The sequence below is a fragment of the Palaemon carinicauda genome, chromosome 19 (assembly GCF_036898095.1).
Source record: "Palaemon carinicauda isolate YSFRI2023 chromosome 19, ASM3689809v2, whole genome shotgun sequence".
In the NCBI taxonomy this organism is placed as follows: Eukaryota; Metazoa; Arthropoda; class Malacostraca; order Decapoda; family Palaemonidae; genus Palaemon; species Palaemon carinicauda.
Window position 1 is genome coordinate 25,107,050 of NC_090743.1, and position 20,000 is coordinate 25,127,049.

The following is a 20,000-nucleotide window of genomic DNA, read 5'->3' on the forward strand; positions in this document are numbered from 1 at the left end:
AATAACAAGTAACTGGTTATATGGATAGAAAAAAAAAAAACATCATTTGAGAAGATTCTTAGAGGAATAATGCTATTAATGGCTACTTCTTCATGAGTTCATCAGTGTCTTCCTCTGTATCTCTAATCCCCTTTTTTTGCTATCTCTCTCTCTCTCTCTCTCTCTCTCTCTCTCTCTCTCTCTCTCTCCTCTCTCCTCTCTCTCTCTCTCTCTCTCTCTCTCTCTCTCCTTTATTTGAATTTCAATCATCTCTCATCTCGGATAATTCACACCTCACTTACTACATTCTTATTTCTATTTCTCTAAAAATGCTACCTATGACCAGAGACAAATTTTGGAGGAAAATGTGAAAATTGTGGATAATTGCAACGATTATGCTTCAATTAAATATTAAAAGACAGTTAATAAGGGAAAATTTGGTTTGGGTGGAAAAAAGTAACAAGTAACCGGTTACAATGAAATGATGAGAAGAGAGACCTAATAGCATGAGATTCCTTAGAAGAAAAAGGCGAGTCAATATCAGTTTTTATATGGCGAGAAATCTAAAATATTGAATGTAAACAAAAAAATTATTTCCAGGTAAGAGAAAAATAAATACATTTCCAAAAGAACTAAATGATTTATAGGATTACCATATATATAATTCAATAACATAAATAATTGTATATTGATAATAAAGAAAATCCATCTTCACCAATGAAGATTATTATAAAAGTCTCTTAATAAAACTTTATTTTATAGACAAAAAGGCAAATGCAATTTTTCATACATTTCCAAGGGCGCTTCAAGAACAATTCAGATGTCTGTCTGTCTGACTAATAGTTAGAGAAGGCTTCTCGTCTGAAGTTAATAATATCAAGGAGAACCCATTTATCTTCTTAAGAAAAGGCTTCGGCTAATTTCCCCCTCTCGTCCTCCTTTCGGTCCTGTTTATAACCGAAAATTGGTGAGAGAGAGAGAGAGAGAGAGAGAGAGAGAGAGAGAGAGAGAGAGAGAGAGAGAGAGAGAGAGAGATTCTCTTAAATTTTCTTAGCTTGGCTTGTTTTTATTGAAGAATCTTTAATATTATTATTATTATTATTATTATTATTATAATTATTATTGTTATTATTGTTATTGCTATTATTATTACTACTATCTAAGCTACACCCCTAGTTGAAAAAGCAGGATGCTATAAGCCAAAGGGCTCCAAAAGGGAAAATAGTATAGAGAGGAAAGGAAATAAAGAAATAAATGAACTGCAAGACAAGTAATGAATAATAAATGAAAATATTTTAAGAACCGTAACAACATTAAAATAGATCTTTCATATATAAACTATAAAGAGACTTATCTTAGGCTGCTCAACACAACTAACATTTGATGCAAGTTTGAACTTTTGAAGTTCCAAAGGATAACTTTTAAGAGAAGGTTCACAATATTCCTTGGGAAAAAAAAAAGAAAAAAGAAGAAAAAAAAAAACATGAAATTTCCCTAAAATTTCCAGTCTAATTGTACTAAACCGATTTCGAGCAAATTAGCATGGAAGACTCGAATGACCAACCTCATACAAAAATGGAACTAAGTTGGAATACGAATTAACATGTTGCGAAAACTATAAAATGTTTGTAGTGAAGCTATACAACCCTCTAAAACTAAATTATCATCATTGCTAATGTTATCAATTTTCCTCATCTTTATTTTAATCAATAATATCAAGAAGATCACAATGATCATTATTGCTATTATTATACTGATTAAAATATCACTAATACTATCATTATTATTATTATTATTATTATTATTATTATTATTATTATTATTATTATTATTATTGTTACCAGTGCGCTCCAATACAAGTTACATCCACTCCCCCACCCCCATAAATCACGCAAACGCATTGCATGAAATGTTGCAAAAATCTGAAAAAAAAATCCTGTAACCATCATTGCCCTTTGCAAGATTAAACAAAAACAACGAAGCTCCATTGGCTGGCATGAAAAAAAGTATGCGTTATGTAACTAATTAAATCTGCATCACATATCAAAACCTCGGAATAAAACAAAAAACCATCGGAATCGCATGTCAATACAGATAACGCTAGGCTGACATTTACATGCATCTAGAATGCTTCATCGACCCTATTGGCAGACAATTGATTGACCCCAATCCCTCTATTTCAAAAGTCAAAACCCATAATCCGGTATTCATGCGACATTAGGACTTATTGACTGAAAGATCAAATTTCCACAGGAAACTCAATTCCATTAGGAATTTAATTCACTAAAGTAATGCTGAAGATGACGTTATTTAACATCATACTTAAACCATAGACTCCTTTAAAGGAGTCTATGACTTAAACACTTTTCTTCCAGTTAGGTAGTAAGTTGGCCAGGCCACCAGCCACCCGTTGAGATACTACCGCTAGTGAGTTATTGGGTCCCTTGAATGGCCAGACAGTAATACATTGGATCCCTCTCTCTGGCTACGGCTCAATTTTTCCTTTGCCTACACATGCACCGAATAGTCTGGCCTATTCTATACATATTCTCCTCTGTCTAACAACACTGAGATTCCCAAACCATTCTTCTCTCAAAGGGTTAACTGCTGCTCTGTAATAGTTCAGTGACTACTTTCCTCTTAATAAGGGTAGAAGAGACTCTTTATCCATGGTAAGCGGCTCTTCTAGGAGAGGGACACTCCAAAATCAAGCCATTGTTCTCTAATCTTGGGTAGTACCATAGCCTCTGTACCATGGTCTTCCTCTTTCTTGAGGTAGAGTTCTCATGCTTGAGGGTACACTCGGACACACTATTCTATCTTATTTCTCTTCCTCTTGTTGTTTAGGAGTATTTATAGTTATATACGAAAGATTTATTTTAATGTTGTTATTCTTTAACATCTCTTGTATTTTAATTCCTTTCCTAAATGGGCTATTTTCCCCGTTGGAGCAATTGGGCTTATAGCATCTTGCTTTTCCAACTTCGGTTGTAGCTTAGCTAGTGATAATAATAATACTAATAATAATAACAACAACAACAATAATAATGATACTTATAATAATAATAATAATAATAATAATAATAATAATAATAATAATAATAATAATAATAATAAACTCGTTTCCCTTAAGATAAAAGTAATTCATCTCGTCTATTTAAAAAAAGAAAGTGTGTCTTGATATATATACATATATATATATATATATATATATATATATGTATATATATATATATATATATATATATATATATATATATATATATATATATACAGTATATATATATATATATATATATATATATAAATTATATATATATATATATATATATATATATATATATATATATATATGTATGTATATTTCCTGTCATGCTGAGGCATTGCCATACGTATGACTACTCGATCTCTCCAGGTCCCTTGAGTATGGGGGATTGAGAGGGAGTAGTCATACCCTAGTGAGAGGGGATACCCGGAGAGGTACACTGGGAAACCATAATCTCACATATATATTTAGCCGTCATTTTTAACAGATCGGGTACAATTGTAGGAAGCAAAAGGACAAAGATGACTGGCACATTCAGGTTTAAACTGCTAAATCATAGATGAATATCCGTGTTGAAAACTTCCAAGACAATACTGGCAAATGAAGTTGACCACCAAAGTATCGAACACTCTGCCTCCCTGGATATTGGAGTTCTTACTTTTAAATACCTCTTCCACACTCCTTAGCTCTCCAGCAGACAGACACCCACACCCACTCACTCACACACACAACACACATACAAACACATATGTGTTTATATATATTTATATATATATATATACATAATATATATATATATATATATATATATATATACATACACACACACACACACACATATATATATATATATATATATATATATATATATATGTGTGTGTGTGTGTGTGTGTGTGTGTATATATATGTATATATATATATATATATATATATATATATATACATATATACATATATATATATGTGTGTATATGTATATATATATATATATATATATATATATATATATATATATATACATATATATATATATATACATATATATATATATATACATATGCACGCGTATAATTACTATATTAATTACGTATAATTAATATAGACAGGGACTCAAACGTCCTATAAATAACGAAGTGAATGCCTTTGAACATGGTGTAATTATCAAGCAGAAAAAATAAAGCTAAATTAGACTTATTCAAATGTCATGTATCGATTAAAAATTGCATCGGATACATAAAGTAAAAATTATTTCACTACTGAGTCAGAATATATCCTTCCTGGAGAATGCTTGACTGATATATTAGCCAAATCCACACAGATTTTTAATATTTCATGCTTTTGCTTAGGCTTAATTAAATTAACTTAACTATGAACGTTTTGCTCTAGGTAAATGCTCTCTCTCTCTCTCTCTCTCTCTCTCTCTCTCTCTCTCTCTCTCTCTCTCTCTCTATATATATATATATATATATATATATATATATATAAATATATATATATATATATATATATATATATATACTGTATATATATATATATATATATCTATCTATATATATATATATATATATATATATATATATATATATATACTGTATATATATATATATATATATATATATATATATATATATATATATCTATATATATATATATATATATATATGTGTGTGTGTATACAAATATACACACATATATATAATATATACATATACAAATATATATATATTATATATATATGTATACACAAATATACACATATATATAATATATACATATATAAATATATATATACACATATATATGTAGAGAGAGAGAGAGAGAGAGAGAGAGAGAGAGAGAGAGAGAGAGAGAGAGAGAGAGAGAGACATCTACATCTATTATCAATGCATCTATACATATAAAAACATTTGCATTTATAACAGTCACACACACACACACACACACACATATATATATATATATATATATACACACACACTCATACACACACACACACACACACATATATATATATATATATATATATATATATACATATACATGCATACATATGTGTTTATGTATATCAAAAGTGTCCCAGAATACTTACGACGACGCCAGACAATGGCAACATTTCGAAGGAAGTGTGCCAAGTAGGCCAAAAACACTCCCGCCAAACGGGGCCTAAAGCACCAAACTTTGGTCATTCCATCATGGCTGCAGTGGCTACAATTACCTCCCCCTTCCCCCTCCACCATCCCCAGCACGCCTTAACAAACCCCTTCCCTTACCCCACCCGACTCCAGCCCAGCGACGGAAAGTTCAAAGGTCAACACGGAGTTTGGGAGTGACCCTTGCAGCGGAGAGTAGAGCATTTTTTTTTCCACAACAATAATCCAAATGGTTGTAGTGGTAGAGCTCTAATTCAGTTGCAGGGTAAAAGGACACTGATGTTAAGCTTTACCCCGTTACGTGCATTTCGGGTATATCAATAGTGAAAAATTGAGAGCCCAGATTCTCTTTGGCTCTTAGTCACCTACGCACATAAAAAAGGTCACCTACGTACATAGAAAAAGTACCAACGCAAATAGAAAAGAAGAAAAAGGTCACCAACGCATAGAAAAATGTCACCTTCGCACATAGAAAAAGGTCACCTACGTACATAGAAAAAGTACCTACGCACATAGAAAAGAGGAAAAAGGTCACCAACGCATAGAAAAATGTCACCTTCGCACATAGAAAAAGGTCACCTACGTACATAGAAAAGAGGAAAAAGGTCACCAACGCATAGAAAAATGTCACCTTCGCACATAGAAAAAGGTCACCTACGTACATAGAAAAAGTACCTACGCACATAGAAAAGAGGAAAAAGGTCACCAACGCATAGAAAAATGTCACCTACGCACATAGAAAAAGGTCACCTACGTACATAGAAAAAGTACCTACGCACATAGAAAAGAAGAAAAAGGTCACCTACGCACATAGAAAAAGTACCTACGCACATAGAAAAGAAGAAAAAGGTCACCTACGCACATAGAAAAGAATAAAAAGGTCACCAACGCATAGAAAAAGGTCACATACGTACTTATATAAAGTAAAAATAAAAGGTCACCAACGCACATAGAAAAAGGTTAATTACTCACATTGGAAAATATCGCATTTTCTGCTTCGTTAAGTATCTAAAAGTCCTCTTAATTTTTCATCCACTTATACCTCAGAGAATTTTCTTTTGAAACTCTCTCTCTCTCTCTCTCTCTCTCTCTCTCTCTCTCTCTCTCTCTCTCTCTCTCTCTCTCTCTCTCTCTCTCTCCAAAAAATGGTTATTTAAAAACTGCAAACCTGATTGAAATTCTAACGTCAATTGACACTCGCCTAATGCGCTTGGTCCTGTAACGCTCGACAATTTGCAATTTTTTTAAAAAATTAATTTTTCTGCCTCGTTGCTGTGTGGGAATTTATAGCCATGAGAGAGAGAGAGAGAGAGAGAGAGAGAGAGAGAGAGAGAGAGAGAGAGAGAGAGAGAGAGAGAGAAGGATGAGAAGAGAAATATACAGTGTTACCCGTATACAATATGTATGTATATATTTATATATATATATATATATATACATATACAACGGATTTTGAGCGAAGCGAAAAATCTATTTTTGGGTGAGATAGCCATGTCGTCCTGATGGAAGTTCCTATAGGGTAGCTTCCTAGGGTATATTACAACTACGGCGATATTCCCAGAGAATTTACCTTAAGGTACCAGAATTCTAACTCCTGGAGCGAGTATCCCTCGTGAAAGGGATATCGCGACATATCAGAGGACGTATTCTAGACACGTCACATGGCAATCTACGACCTGAATAGAGATTCGTCTCGTAGGAGGGAGATTGACGAGATACGAATTCGGGAAAGAAAAAGGGGAGCCGCTCCCAAGGCTTCCCTATCCCCCGATTCGTATGCGTGCCTGGCGCCAATCCTGGCGCCATCTGTATTCCTTGTAGCGTACACGAGGTGCTACAGATACTGTATGTAGGGAGGGGTCCTACAGCCCTTTCTTAGAAAGGCAAGGGCGGGTCCATCAGGACGACATGGCTATCTCACCCAAAAATAGATTTTTCGCTTCGCTCAAAATCCGTTTTTTGGGCTCAAGCCATGTCGTCCTGATGGAAGTGTACCAGAGCATTACTGTATCTGTGGATTCTCAGAACGTGCCGTACTCCCCGGAGATATTTATTCCCGGTCGACTAGACCTAGAGACCTAAGATGTTACCGTTATACATCTTTTCAACTAACTATAAACTATGTTAGAGCTTCCTGCCCCCTACAGGGAAGAGTCCTACTAGACTCTGGAAAGTCTCGAAGAGTACATATATCTATGTATGAATACCAGGCAAGCTAATATAGTGGTCTCGCCCTATATTAAGTAAAGCATAGTTTGTATAGAACCACTGCGTCAATATATTGACCAGTCATCCGTACAATACTTGTATTGAACAAAGGTTTATATCCGCATAGGAAGAAACTAATAAAACCGCCCTCGTCCCTTTATGGGACGGAGTCCTCCCATTAGGGGACTTACATAAACCAATGCAACATAGCTTGCAAGACAGAACAATTCTATCAGAATTATCCCAGATAAGATACATAGAATTAAAATGCTCAATTATACCAATAAATTGACACAGGTGAAAGAGACGCAAGGTTCTCAAGAACAAGTTTATTGACAGATAATAAACAGACAGGTTAACAACAAATATATATATTTATATAAAAGAGGGTAACCCAAAACTTTAAGCATAAGTATGATAGTAAACAGAACTTGTTTATCTGAAAGAAAAACAATTAAACACCACTTTAATGAGATACCAAGGTATCAAGTCATAAAAAATCTGTATTACAAATCAATCACATTAGCGTTAGAAACGCTTGGCACACATGTCTGAACTTATGCAAGGTTCACCTTTGAAGGAAGGAACAGTCTATATGGGCACTTGGTGCCCTCATTTAGTTTGTAGTACAGTATGTACCTACACACTCACCCTGGACTTAATCGTCCCAATTAAGACCACTGTTCCTCGCAGAGTTAAACAGTAGGGTTAACTACACGACCCACTGCTACCACAGATCTCTTAAGTTCCTCTACTTGCTTCGCATAGTGGCGAAAGAACACCCTGGAAGACTTCCAGCCCGTGTATGAACGGAGATGTTCAAAATCCATACAATTAAAGAAATTTAGGGATGAGGCAACTTTCCTCGGATCGTGACCTGCGGGTGTACTGTCAGGATCCGCTCTGCGAATAAAATATGTCATTTTCGCTCTGAGTTGATTCAGAGATAAATTTGAGCCTGATGTTTCTCCCCTGAATAGTTGACTACCCTTGAAGTCTGAAGTTCTACGAAGATAGACCTTTAGGCATTCTACTGGACATAGAGATGCATCTTCTTTCAGAGGACAGATTCTCCAGGGACCCCACCTGTTGGTGGGTAACTCATTCTTGGCGAGAAACGTAGGATCCGGAAACAGGTTCAGCTCCCCCCCATCCAGGAACTGAACACGACCTGCCTCTCTCGAGAGGGCTACGATCTCACTAACCCTGGCCCCGGACGCGAGTGCAAATAGGAAAATAACTTTTTGCGTCAAATCCTTTAACGCACATTCTTCATTGCTCAACAAGGAGGCGAAATGAAGAACTTTGTCTAAAGACCATGAGATGGGCTTTGGAGGTGCTGAAGGTCTGAGCCTAGCGCAGGCTTTCGGAACTTTATTAAAGATCTCGTTACCTAGGTCGATCTGGAAGGCAAATAAAATGGGTCTCATCAAAGCCGATTTACACACTGAAATCGTGTTAGCTGCCAATCCTTGGCCATGGAGATGGATGAAGAAAGATAAGCAGAAATCTGTTGAGATCTCCTGCGGATTCTTTGCCTTTACAAAGGCCACCCATTTTCTCCAAGATGACTCATATTGCCTTCTAGTCGATTTGCACTTGTATTCCTCTAGGAAGTCTATGCTGGCTTTCGAAATCCCGAAGCGCTTTCTCACCGCTAGGGCGAGAAAATCATGAGCTGCAGGGTCTGGGTTTTCTGTAATGAAGCGCAGACAGTCGACTTCTGGACTCGCTGGGTCAGAACTGGATGTGGTAGCGGCACGAACTTCATCTGTAGTTCCAACGCCAAGGGGAACCACATGCTGTTCGCCCACTTGTGGGCCACTATTGCCGCTACCCCCTTGAAGGATCACAGTTTGTTGAGGACCCTCAACAGAAGGTTGTGAGGAGGGAACAGATAAATCCTGGACCATCTGTTCCAGTCGAGGGACATTGCGTCCACTGCTTCCGCTAAGGGGTCCTCGTACGGGGACACGTACAGGGGCAACTTCTTGTTGTCTTTCGTCGCAAAGAGGTCTATTTGCAGTTCTGGGACTTGATTCAGAATGAAGGAAAATGATCCTGCGTCTAAGGACCATTCCGACTCTATCGGTGTGAACCTGGATAGAGCGTCCGCTGTCACATTGCGGACTCCTTGAAGGTGAACTGCCGACAGGTACCACTTCTTCTTTTCCGCCAATCGGAAAATGGCTAACATCACTTGGTTGAGAGGTGGTGACCTCGACCCTTGTCGATTCAAGCATCTCACAACCACCTCGCTGTCTGTCACCAATCTTATGTGGATCGAGTGACGCGGGGAGACTTTCTTTAAGGTAAGGAGCACTGCCATAGCTTCTAGAAAGTTTATATGAAAGGTCCTGAATAGCTTGGACCAAGTCCCCTGGACTTTTTTCCGATGAGAGTGACCTCCCCATCCCTCCTTTGAGGCGTCTGAGTGAATCGTCAACGACGGGGGAGGTGGCTGAAGAAGAACAGAGTTCTTTAGATGTCTGGCTTGGGACCAAGGTCTGAGAAGAGTACGTAGCCGAGGCGGCACTGGTCTTCTCAGGTCTCTTCGCGCGTTTGATGCATACCTTCTCCAAACTCCGGTTGCATCCTTTAGCTGTGCTCTTAGCACTGGGTCTGTCACTGAAGCAAACTGGAGAGAGCCTAGTACCCTCTCCTGTTCGCGTCTTGATATCCTTTCGGAATCTAGAAGTCTCTTGACAGAGCCCGCTATCTCCTTCCTTTTCTTCATTGGGATGGAGAAACTGTGTGACAAAAGGTCCCAGTGGATTCCCAGCCACTGGAACTTTTGGGATGGAGAAAGTCGAGACTTTTTCTTGTTGATCTTGAAGCCTAGGTACTCTAGGAACTGGATCACCTGACTGGAAGCTTGCAAGCATTCGGTCTCGGATGCTGCCCACACCAGCCAGTCGTCCAGGTAGGCTACTACCTGAATTCCCTTTAGGCGTAATTGTTTGAGAGCTGCGCTCGCAAGCTTCGTGAAAATCCTTGGGGCTATGTTTAGCCCGAATGGCATGGCTCTGAAGGCGTACAGTTTTCGTTGTAGCCTGAACCCTAGGTAGGGGGAGAGTCGACGGCTGATTGGAATGTGCCAATAGGCGTCTGACAAGTCTATAGAGACTGAGTATGCCCTCTTGGGCAGTAAGGTCCTTATGTGTTGCAGTGTTAGCATCTTGAATTTGCAATTCACTATGAACTTGTTGAGTGGTGACAAGTCCAGAATGACTCTGAGCTTTTCCGAGTCTTTCTTGGGAACACAAAACAGCCTCCCTTGGAATTTGATGGACTTCACCTTTCGGATCACATTTTTCTCCAACAGTTCTTGAACGTACTCCTCCAAAATGGGGGTGGAGTGTTGGAAAAACCGAAGGCATGGGGGTGGAGTGCTGTACCAGCTCCAACCCAGTCCATTCTTGAGTAGGCTTTGGGCCCAGGGATCGAAGGTCCAGCGATCCCAAAATTTCATCAGTCTCCCTCCTACCGGTATCATTTCACTTGGACTGCCGTCCTGAGGTCTTGCCTCCCTGACCACGACCACCTCTGAATCCCCTTCCCCTTGAGGGGCGCCTAGACGAGCCTCTGGCTGCTCCTCTAGGTTTTGCACGAAAGGAAGAAGACTGTCCTTCGAACGTTGGGGCGAATGTGGTTGACTGACCTGGCACCGCCTGGGGTACCCACTGAAAGGCAGTCGGGGTTTGTGCCACTATCTGGGGCACTGGAGGCAAAGGCAATTGCAGTTGCTGTTGCTGTCTATAAGGCTTGGCTGGCCGAGATGGTAGCCTAGTCTTCATATTCTTCCTCTTTGGTTGAGGACCCTCATCCGGGGAAGATTTTCTTTTGATAGCCAGGCCCCACTTCTGGAGAAGATTTCTATTCTCCACGGCGGCCTTATCAACAACCTCTTTGACCACATCGGTAGGGAAAAGGTCTTTTCCCCAAATGTTGGAGGAGATTAACTTCCTTGGCTCGTGTCTCACCGAAGCCCCGGTGAACACGAACTCCCTGCAAGCTCTCCTTGCCTTGACGAAGTTATAAAGGTCCTTCGTCACTGTGGCTAAGTGAGACTTAGCCACTACCATGAACATTTCATGGACCTTGGGGTCACTTGCCATCGTCTCGAGAGTAGTCTGATGAGACATTGAGGCAGCCAGTCTTTCTTTTGTCTCGAACTCTCTTCGTAAAAGAGATTCGGACAGCTTGGGGAGGTCCTCGCCGAATTGCCGTCCGGCAATATCAGCCTCCAACTTTCCCACTGAGAATGTTAGATGGACATCCTTCCAGTCTTTGTGGTCCATAGGTAGAGCCAGCGACAAGGGTTTACACTCCTCCAGGGAGGGGCAAGGCTTGCCGGCCTCGACTGCCTTTAGGACAGCCGCAAACCCTTTCTGTAAAAAGGGGAAGGCTCTATCAGGAGAGGACACAAACGAAGGGAGCTTCTTGCTAAATGCAGCTACCTTCGAATTCGAGAAGCCCCTCTCTTTCATCGAGGATGAAAGTAGGGCTTGAGCCTTAGCGTGGTCCATAACAATGACCTCCTTCGGCTCTGTCTCCTCCCTTGAAGCTGGTTCTTTTCTCAGCCGGACATAGCAGTCCGGATATGATGCCTTGCTGGGCCAGAATTCTACCTCCTCTAGGGGAACTGAACCCAGCTTATCCGAAATGACGATCTTTCCAGTCGTCATCGGCATGTGCTCAGCATACCTCCATGGGTTAGCATCTGAGCATATGGGAAGGTCTTTCACATTGAGCCTTTTCCGGGGCCCATGTGATTCTGCCAGGGACTGCATACGCAGTTCCATTGCAGCCGCCTTCTCCTGATTCTCCTTCTGCATTTGTTGGATCACTCCAACAATCGAAGAGAGGGCCTGTCCCAGTTCTACTGGGAGGCCAGCCGATGTTGAGGGGATAGGCTCCGGCATCTGAACCGGAGTAGCCGACACCTCGTCGACCTCATCCTCTACGACATCCGGGGTTTGAACTTGATCCTGACCTTCTGCCAGGAGGTCTTCTTCCAAACGATCGTCCAGGTCAGACATCCTGTCACACAACTGGATGTCTTGCATCGCATCTGCGACTTCCTCGTCCACCTGGACTTGATCTTGAAGGATCTCCTCTTGAGGCTGGGGAATCACTGCCTCAGCTGATGCCTGGGGAAAAAGATACGCCCTCATCTTCTCACTTGGAAGATAAGGGCCAGAGGTGTTCTTCTTGAAGCCCCTTACCCAAGTACGAAGCTTTTCCCTAGCTATATCCCTTGATTCCGCCGTTCTAGGGGAATCAAAAGCCTCAGTAATCAGGTTAGTGCATACAGTACATACCTGAGGGTCCCAATACTGGAGATCATCCTTGGAGACAGCGCATGCTGCGTGTCTCCTACAACACTCATGTCCGCAGAGGTTCTTGCTGCGGACATTGCAGAAAACATTTCCGCACTTCGGAGGGTCCTCCTGTAAAGAGAAGAAATTTCCATGAGTATCAAGTGAACTATGTATCACTGGATATGCATATTATAGCATAACAATTCATAAATGAAAGACACACACTTGTGTTTCCCTCACAACCCATTGTTGCAGCCTTCCGGATAATAAAATCAAAAATGGTTTATCTCTACTAGAGTAACCAATGCAAGGTTTCCAGAGGAAACAGGTGGAGCTCACACCTAGGCAATGATTTTTAAAAATCCTGGATAATAGACGGGGAAGAACTCTGCTTCCTGTCTGAGGGCAACAGCAAAGGGCTGTGTAAGAAAACACAATAGTGTTAGAAGATACAGTGCTGTACCTAAACTTTTACTATAGTTTTCTTCTTACTGTATATGCTATACAGAAGAATACTAGTACAGTATAGGAGGATGTGTGCCGGCCTGCCTTTGCCGGCCGGCACACACCACAATTAGCTTTAAAGTATACTACTTAACAGCTATAGGGCGGCAGCCCTCTGGTTCAAATGCCTGTGCCGGCGGCAGCAGCTGCCGGCCAGCAACAGCCAGTGTTGGCCGGCAATGATTGCCGGCCAGCAACTACACAAGGTAGTACCCAGCTGCCGGCCACACTCTTGGTGACCGGCAGACAAGGACTGACATAAGCCGGCCGGCAAAGGTACAAGACCGATGCCAGCCGGCAGCAAAAGAACCAGAAGACTACCCCTGCCCGGCTGCCGGCCTCACAGGCCGGCAGCCGGCCTCATAGGCCGGCTGCCGGGACAGGTACAGCACTAGAAGAAAATAGAATGGATGCCGGGATAAGAGTGTACACAACCCCCCAAGCCCGGCAACCGAAAGAGTGCATATAAGGAAGGGGAGAAACTTAATTCAGGCTTCCTTGACCAATGCCGTCCGGCTCTGCCGGCAGGCATGGATGAGGGACCAAGAGAGGTCCGGGCAGCACTCGAAAACATAAGACCCTTGCCGTCCAGCGTCTCTGCCGGCCGGCAATGGGCTTAGTCAATCCATATCCCAACCTATACTAGGTCCAGAAGTAGAATGACATATGGTACAGTAATACCCCTGCCGGCCAGCTCTGCCGGCCGGCAAGGTACAGTACAGTAATGGCTAGGCCATTACGGAGATAGAGGGGGAAGGGACAAGAGGGTCCTGCCAACCTTGCTTTAGTGACAGATCACCCGCAGCCAAGAACTCTGTCTTAGCCTAAGGGAGATCTAAGGGAAAGGGCCAGCGCAGTAGTATAATACCTGCCAGCTTCCAGAGCACCAAAGCAAGGAAGGCGTTGCAACTCCCAAGGGAAGATTTATCCTCCCCGAGAACAGCAACAGGACTTAGTCTGGTCGATCACACAAGAAGGAATCATAACTACAGAAACCTTCGACAGTGACCTAAGGGAGCTCAGCTCCCTTTGTAAGTGTTAGGTCAGCGAGGGAGACTCTGCCCCAAGCCAAACAACACGGACTCAGACTAAAAACTCTGTTGTTCTGTCCCTCTTTGAACCAGACTCAGCAGGAACAGGAAGGTACAGTAACACCCTAGTATAGTTTTATCGAAAATAAATTCGGAAAAAACCACTTAGGGATAAGCCCAAGGCTTAAACAGAGGGAAAGGGATTGCATACCTTCTCCGAAGAAAAGAAAGCAACCGGGGAGTATGATAAAGTATACTAAGGCTCCATAAGCAATTAGCCTAGGCACCAAGAGAATCGATTACCTAATTCACCGAAACTCTCACGTATACAATCTTGGAAATATTCCACACAGTCTAAATGTATAAAATATAGCCTAAAGCTTCAATAAAATTTTAATTACACTCGGAAAAACCATAATCATGCATTAAGTACTAGGACCAAACGACTAGGCTACATGGCCTAGCGTAGGCCAGAATGGCGAATACTTCGCCAAATAATACTAAGCACGAAAGGAAATCCTATGTAAAGCTAAATAGCTAAATTTTATTAAGCAAAACAACCAGGAATGTCACTCTGACTAACTAATTTATACCTAGCGAGTGACAGTGTCCAGGACACCTCTGGTAGGCTACGGCTCTTGTATCAAAGATTAATCCTATTAATCACTCAAAATTTTACCAAGAGCCTACATTTATACATAACAGACACTATACTCAACTTATCCGAGGTCAACGAAGACGAAGAAGCCATGAAAAGTTGAATAAATCCAAGATTTGCGAGAAAAACAGGAAAAAACACCGAGTTGTTAAGCTACGCAAAAAGGAATACAGATGGCGCCAGGATTGGCGCCAGGCACGCATACGAATCGGGGGATAGGGAAGCCTTGGGAGCGGCTCCCCTTTTTCTTTCCCGAATTCGTATCTCGTCAATCTCCCTCCTACGAGACGAATCTCTATTCAGGTCGTAGATTGCCATGTGACGTGTCTAGAATACGTCCTCTGATATGTCGCGATATCCCTTTCACGAGGGATACTCGCTCCAGGAGTTAGAATTCTGGTACCTTAAGGTAAATTCTCTGGGAATATCGCCGTAGTTGTAATATACCCTAGGAAGCTACCCTATAGGAACTTCCATCAGGACGACATGGCTTGAGCCCAAAAATATATATATATATATATATATATATATATATATATATGAAAGAGAGTGAGAGAGAGATGATATATATATATATATATATATATATATATATATATATATATATATGTATGTATATATAAGGATTTTTTGTATAAGTAAACCATGTTAATTTTATTTCAATTGCAAAAAATATAAAAAAATATACCGGAAGCTTTGCTACCTCTCCTGCCCATGGCCAAACCAAAATTGTAACTAATATAATTAATCTATGTTGATATTTACATACATATGTAGCTCTATATACAAATGTATCCCAACACATTCATATACTCACGAGAGAGAGAGAGAGAGAGAGAGAGAGAGAGAGAGAGAGAGAGAGAGAGAGAGAGAGAGAGAGAGAGAGAGATAGAGAGAATATGACAACTAAAGGACTTTGGTTACTAAAAATTCAAAGACTCAATTGATTAATTATCGTAAGCGGATACTGATAATACCCATTTTTTTTCATGTTTTTCTGGTTTCACGTCTGCGATGAAAATAACCTACTGGCGAATTACCTACCAATTATAAACTTGACAAGACGTCCTCATAATAACAAGGATGGCTACCTCGCCAGCAGTGTCTATTATCATTAACTGGCGCTGATGTAGGGAATATACAGTGATATCAAAGATTTCTTCAATACACCAAATGCAAATGTGTGCACACGTATTTCCCGAAGATTAATTATATATTCCATAAATCTCGTGACAAATAGAAAAGTTTGGATATATATATATATATATATATATATATATATATATATATATATATATATATATATATATAGATATATATATATATATATATATATTTTATATATATATATATATATATATATATATATATATATATATATATTTCCGGTCACGCTGAGTGTTACTGCCAGACGTATAACTACTCGATCTCTCCCCCTTCCTTCTGGTAGGAGGAGAGGGAGTAGTCTAACAATGTTGAGAGGAGGTGCCCCGAGAGGTACATTCAGAAACCACAAGTGCCGCTTTGCAGTTATGAAAGGGGGAGGGGTGGGAAGGTTAAATCAAAGTGTGTGCGCGTATCTACCTAAATATCTAGCCGCCATTTTTGACGGGTTGCGTATACAAATCTTACACAGCTTTTACGAATATTGCATACTGTCACTGAAATATTCAACTATCTGAAAAAAAATTGGGTTAGCGTAATTGAAGATAACATCACACACACTAGTCTAAATCAAGGTGTGCAGGGAGGTCACATAAACAATGTTTTTATTGTTCTTAAAATATTTCATTTTAATTGTTCAGTACTTTTCTTGTAGTTTACTTATGCTACTTTTCCCTGTTGGTGCCCTTGAGCTTACAGAATCTTGCTTTTCCATATGGGGTTGTAGCTTATCTAATAATAATAATAATAATAATAATAATAATAATAATAATAATGGAGGTTCATTCACATTACCAATGGGAAATATATTTTCTTCATATAATAATTTTAGATCCAACTCTTGAATAAGAAAAAATTACAGAATTCTCAAAAATATTTGTTCAAAATCAATAAACTGAAATACATCAAACATTTTGACTTTCCATATTCAAATGCATTTAACTTTCCCTCATTTTAAAAGTTTATAGGACGAGCTGTTTCTATTCAAGAACCTCATCAAAACTTCGTGGCCAACGTATATTGCAGTTTCCCCATTTTTCCATCTCGAGTTTATGAACAGAAATTATATATATTTCCTCGAGATGTCCCACATAAGATCCTAGTGGTTCCCCAAAACTAATCCCAGTAAAGTCCAAACAAAGATAATAAAACCTTTCATGGTATATATTTATATGTATACTAGTGTACGCGACCCGTCATATATGACGACTAAATATTTAGATGATAATCATACACGCACGCACAAAGATTGAACCCTTCCCAGACCCTCTAACCAGTTTATGACTATTCCCTCTCACCATACACGAGGGACGGGGAGAGACCGAGTAGTTATACGTCTGGCAATGCTACTGTACGTGACAGGAGAGAAATATAATCATATATCTAAATATGTAGCGAGACACTTGGTCATTATTATATAGGGGGAGATTAGCAATGGTTTATTATAATTTACAGAAGTAATATACAGTAAATTAATCTTTGAAATATTTTTTTTTTTTTGTGATTCAAATGAATGTTTAAAATATCAATAGATAATAGGCAGTCATAAAATAAATGATATTAGTATTAACACTGACATTAAGTAATTTTCAACAACTTTGGTAAATTATCCATTCTACAAAGTTCATTTATAAAAGACGCTATCATAAAGGTTCTGTTCTTACTTCAGCTTTCTAACTGTAAGATATACAAAAAATAATTCTAACCATTGTTCTCTAATCTTGGGTAGTGCCAGAGCCTCTGTGCCATGGTGTTTCATTGTCATGGGTTAGTGTTCTCTTGCTTGAGGGTATACTCGGCCACACTATACTATCTTATTTTTCTTCCTCTTGTTTTGTTAAAGTTTTTATAGTTTATATAGGAAATATTTATCTTAATGTTGTTACTGTTCTTAAGATATTTTATTTTTCCTTGTTTAGTTTCCTCACTGGGCTACTTATCCCTGTTGGAGCCCCTGGGCTTGTAGCATCCTGCTTTTAGAACAAGGGTTGTAACTTAGCAAGTAATAATAATAATAATAATAATAATAATAATAATAATAACAATAATAATAATAATAAAATACTTTGCTAAGGAAAAATGCTTGGTAGATGATTTTATTATATTAAATACCCACAAGTGTTTTTATTTGAACTTGTTTCCTCTGGTACTGAATACAAAGGAAAATAAAATCACAACACTTGAAACAAGATATAATCCCTATCATCAATACCAGTATATATCGACAGCTTTTTTTTTATTCTTTTCCTCCAGATTTTGAAAGTTTTGGAAAAGGAAAAATTTCCATAACACTAAACAAACACAACAAAGCACAAATCCACTACCATAAGCACACGAATGTAAGTGACAGTCAATATTTCCAGAGATTAAAAGCGAACTTTTCTTGAAAGAAATTTCATCAACTATCTAACCTCTTGGCACGATGAGAGGAACCCCTTCGTTAATTATGTAAAAGCGAGATGACGGGGAGAGAGGCCCCTTCATTAAATCGGGCTTAATTGAATAATCAAGAACTTAAAATACAGTTCCTACCAAATTTTGTAGAATAATCGAATATGCAAAACGAAAGTTATTTGTTTTCTAATTAATAATAGGTAATAGGTTCATTTAATTATTTTGGGCATGGAGAGGAAATTAGTGTCTACATATTTTGAAGGAAATTTGTATGATTTGAGAGAGAGAGAGAGAGAGAGAGAGAGAGAGAGAGAGAGAGAGAGAGAGAGAGAGAGAGAGAGAGAGAGAGAGAGAGAGAGAGAGATAACTTGCTGCTTACGAAAGATAATGCTCGTATATAAACAGAGAATGAAGCGAAGTGGAAATACGGGTATTTACTTTATGTTGATGATAGGATATCAGCGCGCGCACACACACACACACACAGAGAGAGAGAGAGAGAGAGAGAGAGAGAGAGAGAGAGAGAGAGAGAGAGAGAGAGAGAGAGAGATAACTTACTTCTTACGAAGGATAATGCTCGTTTATCAGCAAAGAATGAAGCGTAGTGGAAGAGAGAGAGAGAGAGAGAGAGAGAGAGAGAGAGAGAGAGAGAGAGAGAGAGAGAGAGAGAGAGAGAGAGAGAAGAAACCTTACATGATCATGTCCTCATATTACAAACATGCAATCAAACTGAATGATGTTTGCATGATAGAGATGTCATATACCCAATACCGATCCAACCTTTGGAATCATAAATTTAATCAATTCTTTCACAATCAGACTTACCTGCCCGATGGCCTCTTTGAGCTTGTACTGATTGAGCTGCATGTATTCGCCGTTCTTCTCGATGCTAACCCGCCGGGACTCCTTCAGCGGCCTACGCCTCAGCCTGGGAGATGAGCAAGGAGACCCGTAGGGCGAGAAAGGGACGTTGGGGTAGATGGGTCTGTCTCCCATGTTGACGCTCTTGGATTGTATGAGCCTCGCGATGTGGGTCCCCCGCCGGGAGGACACCGTGGCTGCATTGCCGCCCGTCGAAGAGTGGGTGGGGCCGTTTTCGTCAACGGAGGCCGACCTGATGTTCGCTAAGGATCCCCTCTCCACCAGGGAGTTGACGCGGGATAGCTGACGCAGTTCCTCGCAGACGCCCTTCCCTGGTTTGTATTCGGTGAAGCTCGTGCCGTCGCCTCCCGGGGTAGGGATGGCTATCGACTTCGGGAACCCGCCGGTGAAGAGGCTCGTCGGGGTGGCGTTGTTACCAGCGCCTATGGTGGGTGGAAACACGATGATTTTCTCGTTTACATCTTTAGTTTCCATTGAAGGGGGCGTAGCACTAGCCACGCTTGGAACACTTCTACCTCCACCTCCACCTCCACCTCCACCTCCTCCATCTCCTTCACCACTGTTTTTGCTTCCTCCCTCGCTATTTACAACTGACGAACTATCTGTTTTGACGGAGGGGCTGATACTCAGTCCGGCGGTCGCATCAACTAAACTATTGGC

General features: G+C 40.0%; 1 protein-coding gene across 5 annotated transcripts in view; it reads right to left on the bottom strand.

The window, feature by feature from the left end:
* LOC137658530 (calcium/calmodulin-dependent protein kinase kinase 1-like) overlaps positions 1-20,000 on the bottom strand; it is a 476,501-nt gene that overhangs the window by 103,357 nt on the left and 353,144 nt on the right. For all 5 annotated transcript variants that reach the window (XM_068393330.1, XM_068393328.1, XM_068393326.1 and 2 more), the window contains one exon: positions 19,284-20,000. This exon is cut by the window's right edge and continues 451 nt beyond it. In XM_068393330.1, coding sequence (XP_068249431.1) covers positions 19,284-20,000 — 717 coding nt within the window. The remainder of the gene's footprint in view (positions 1-19,283) is intronic.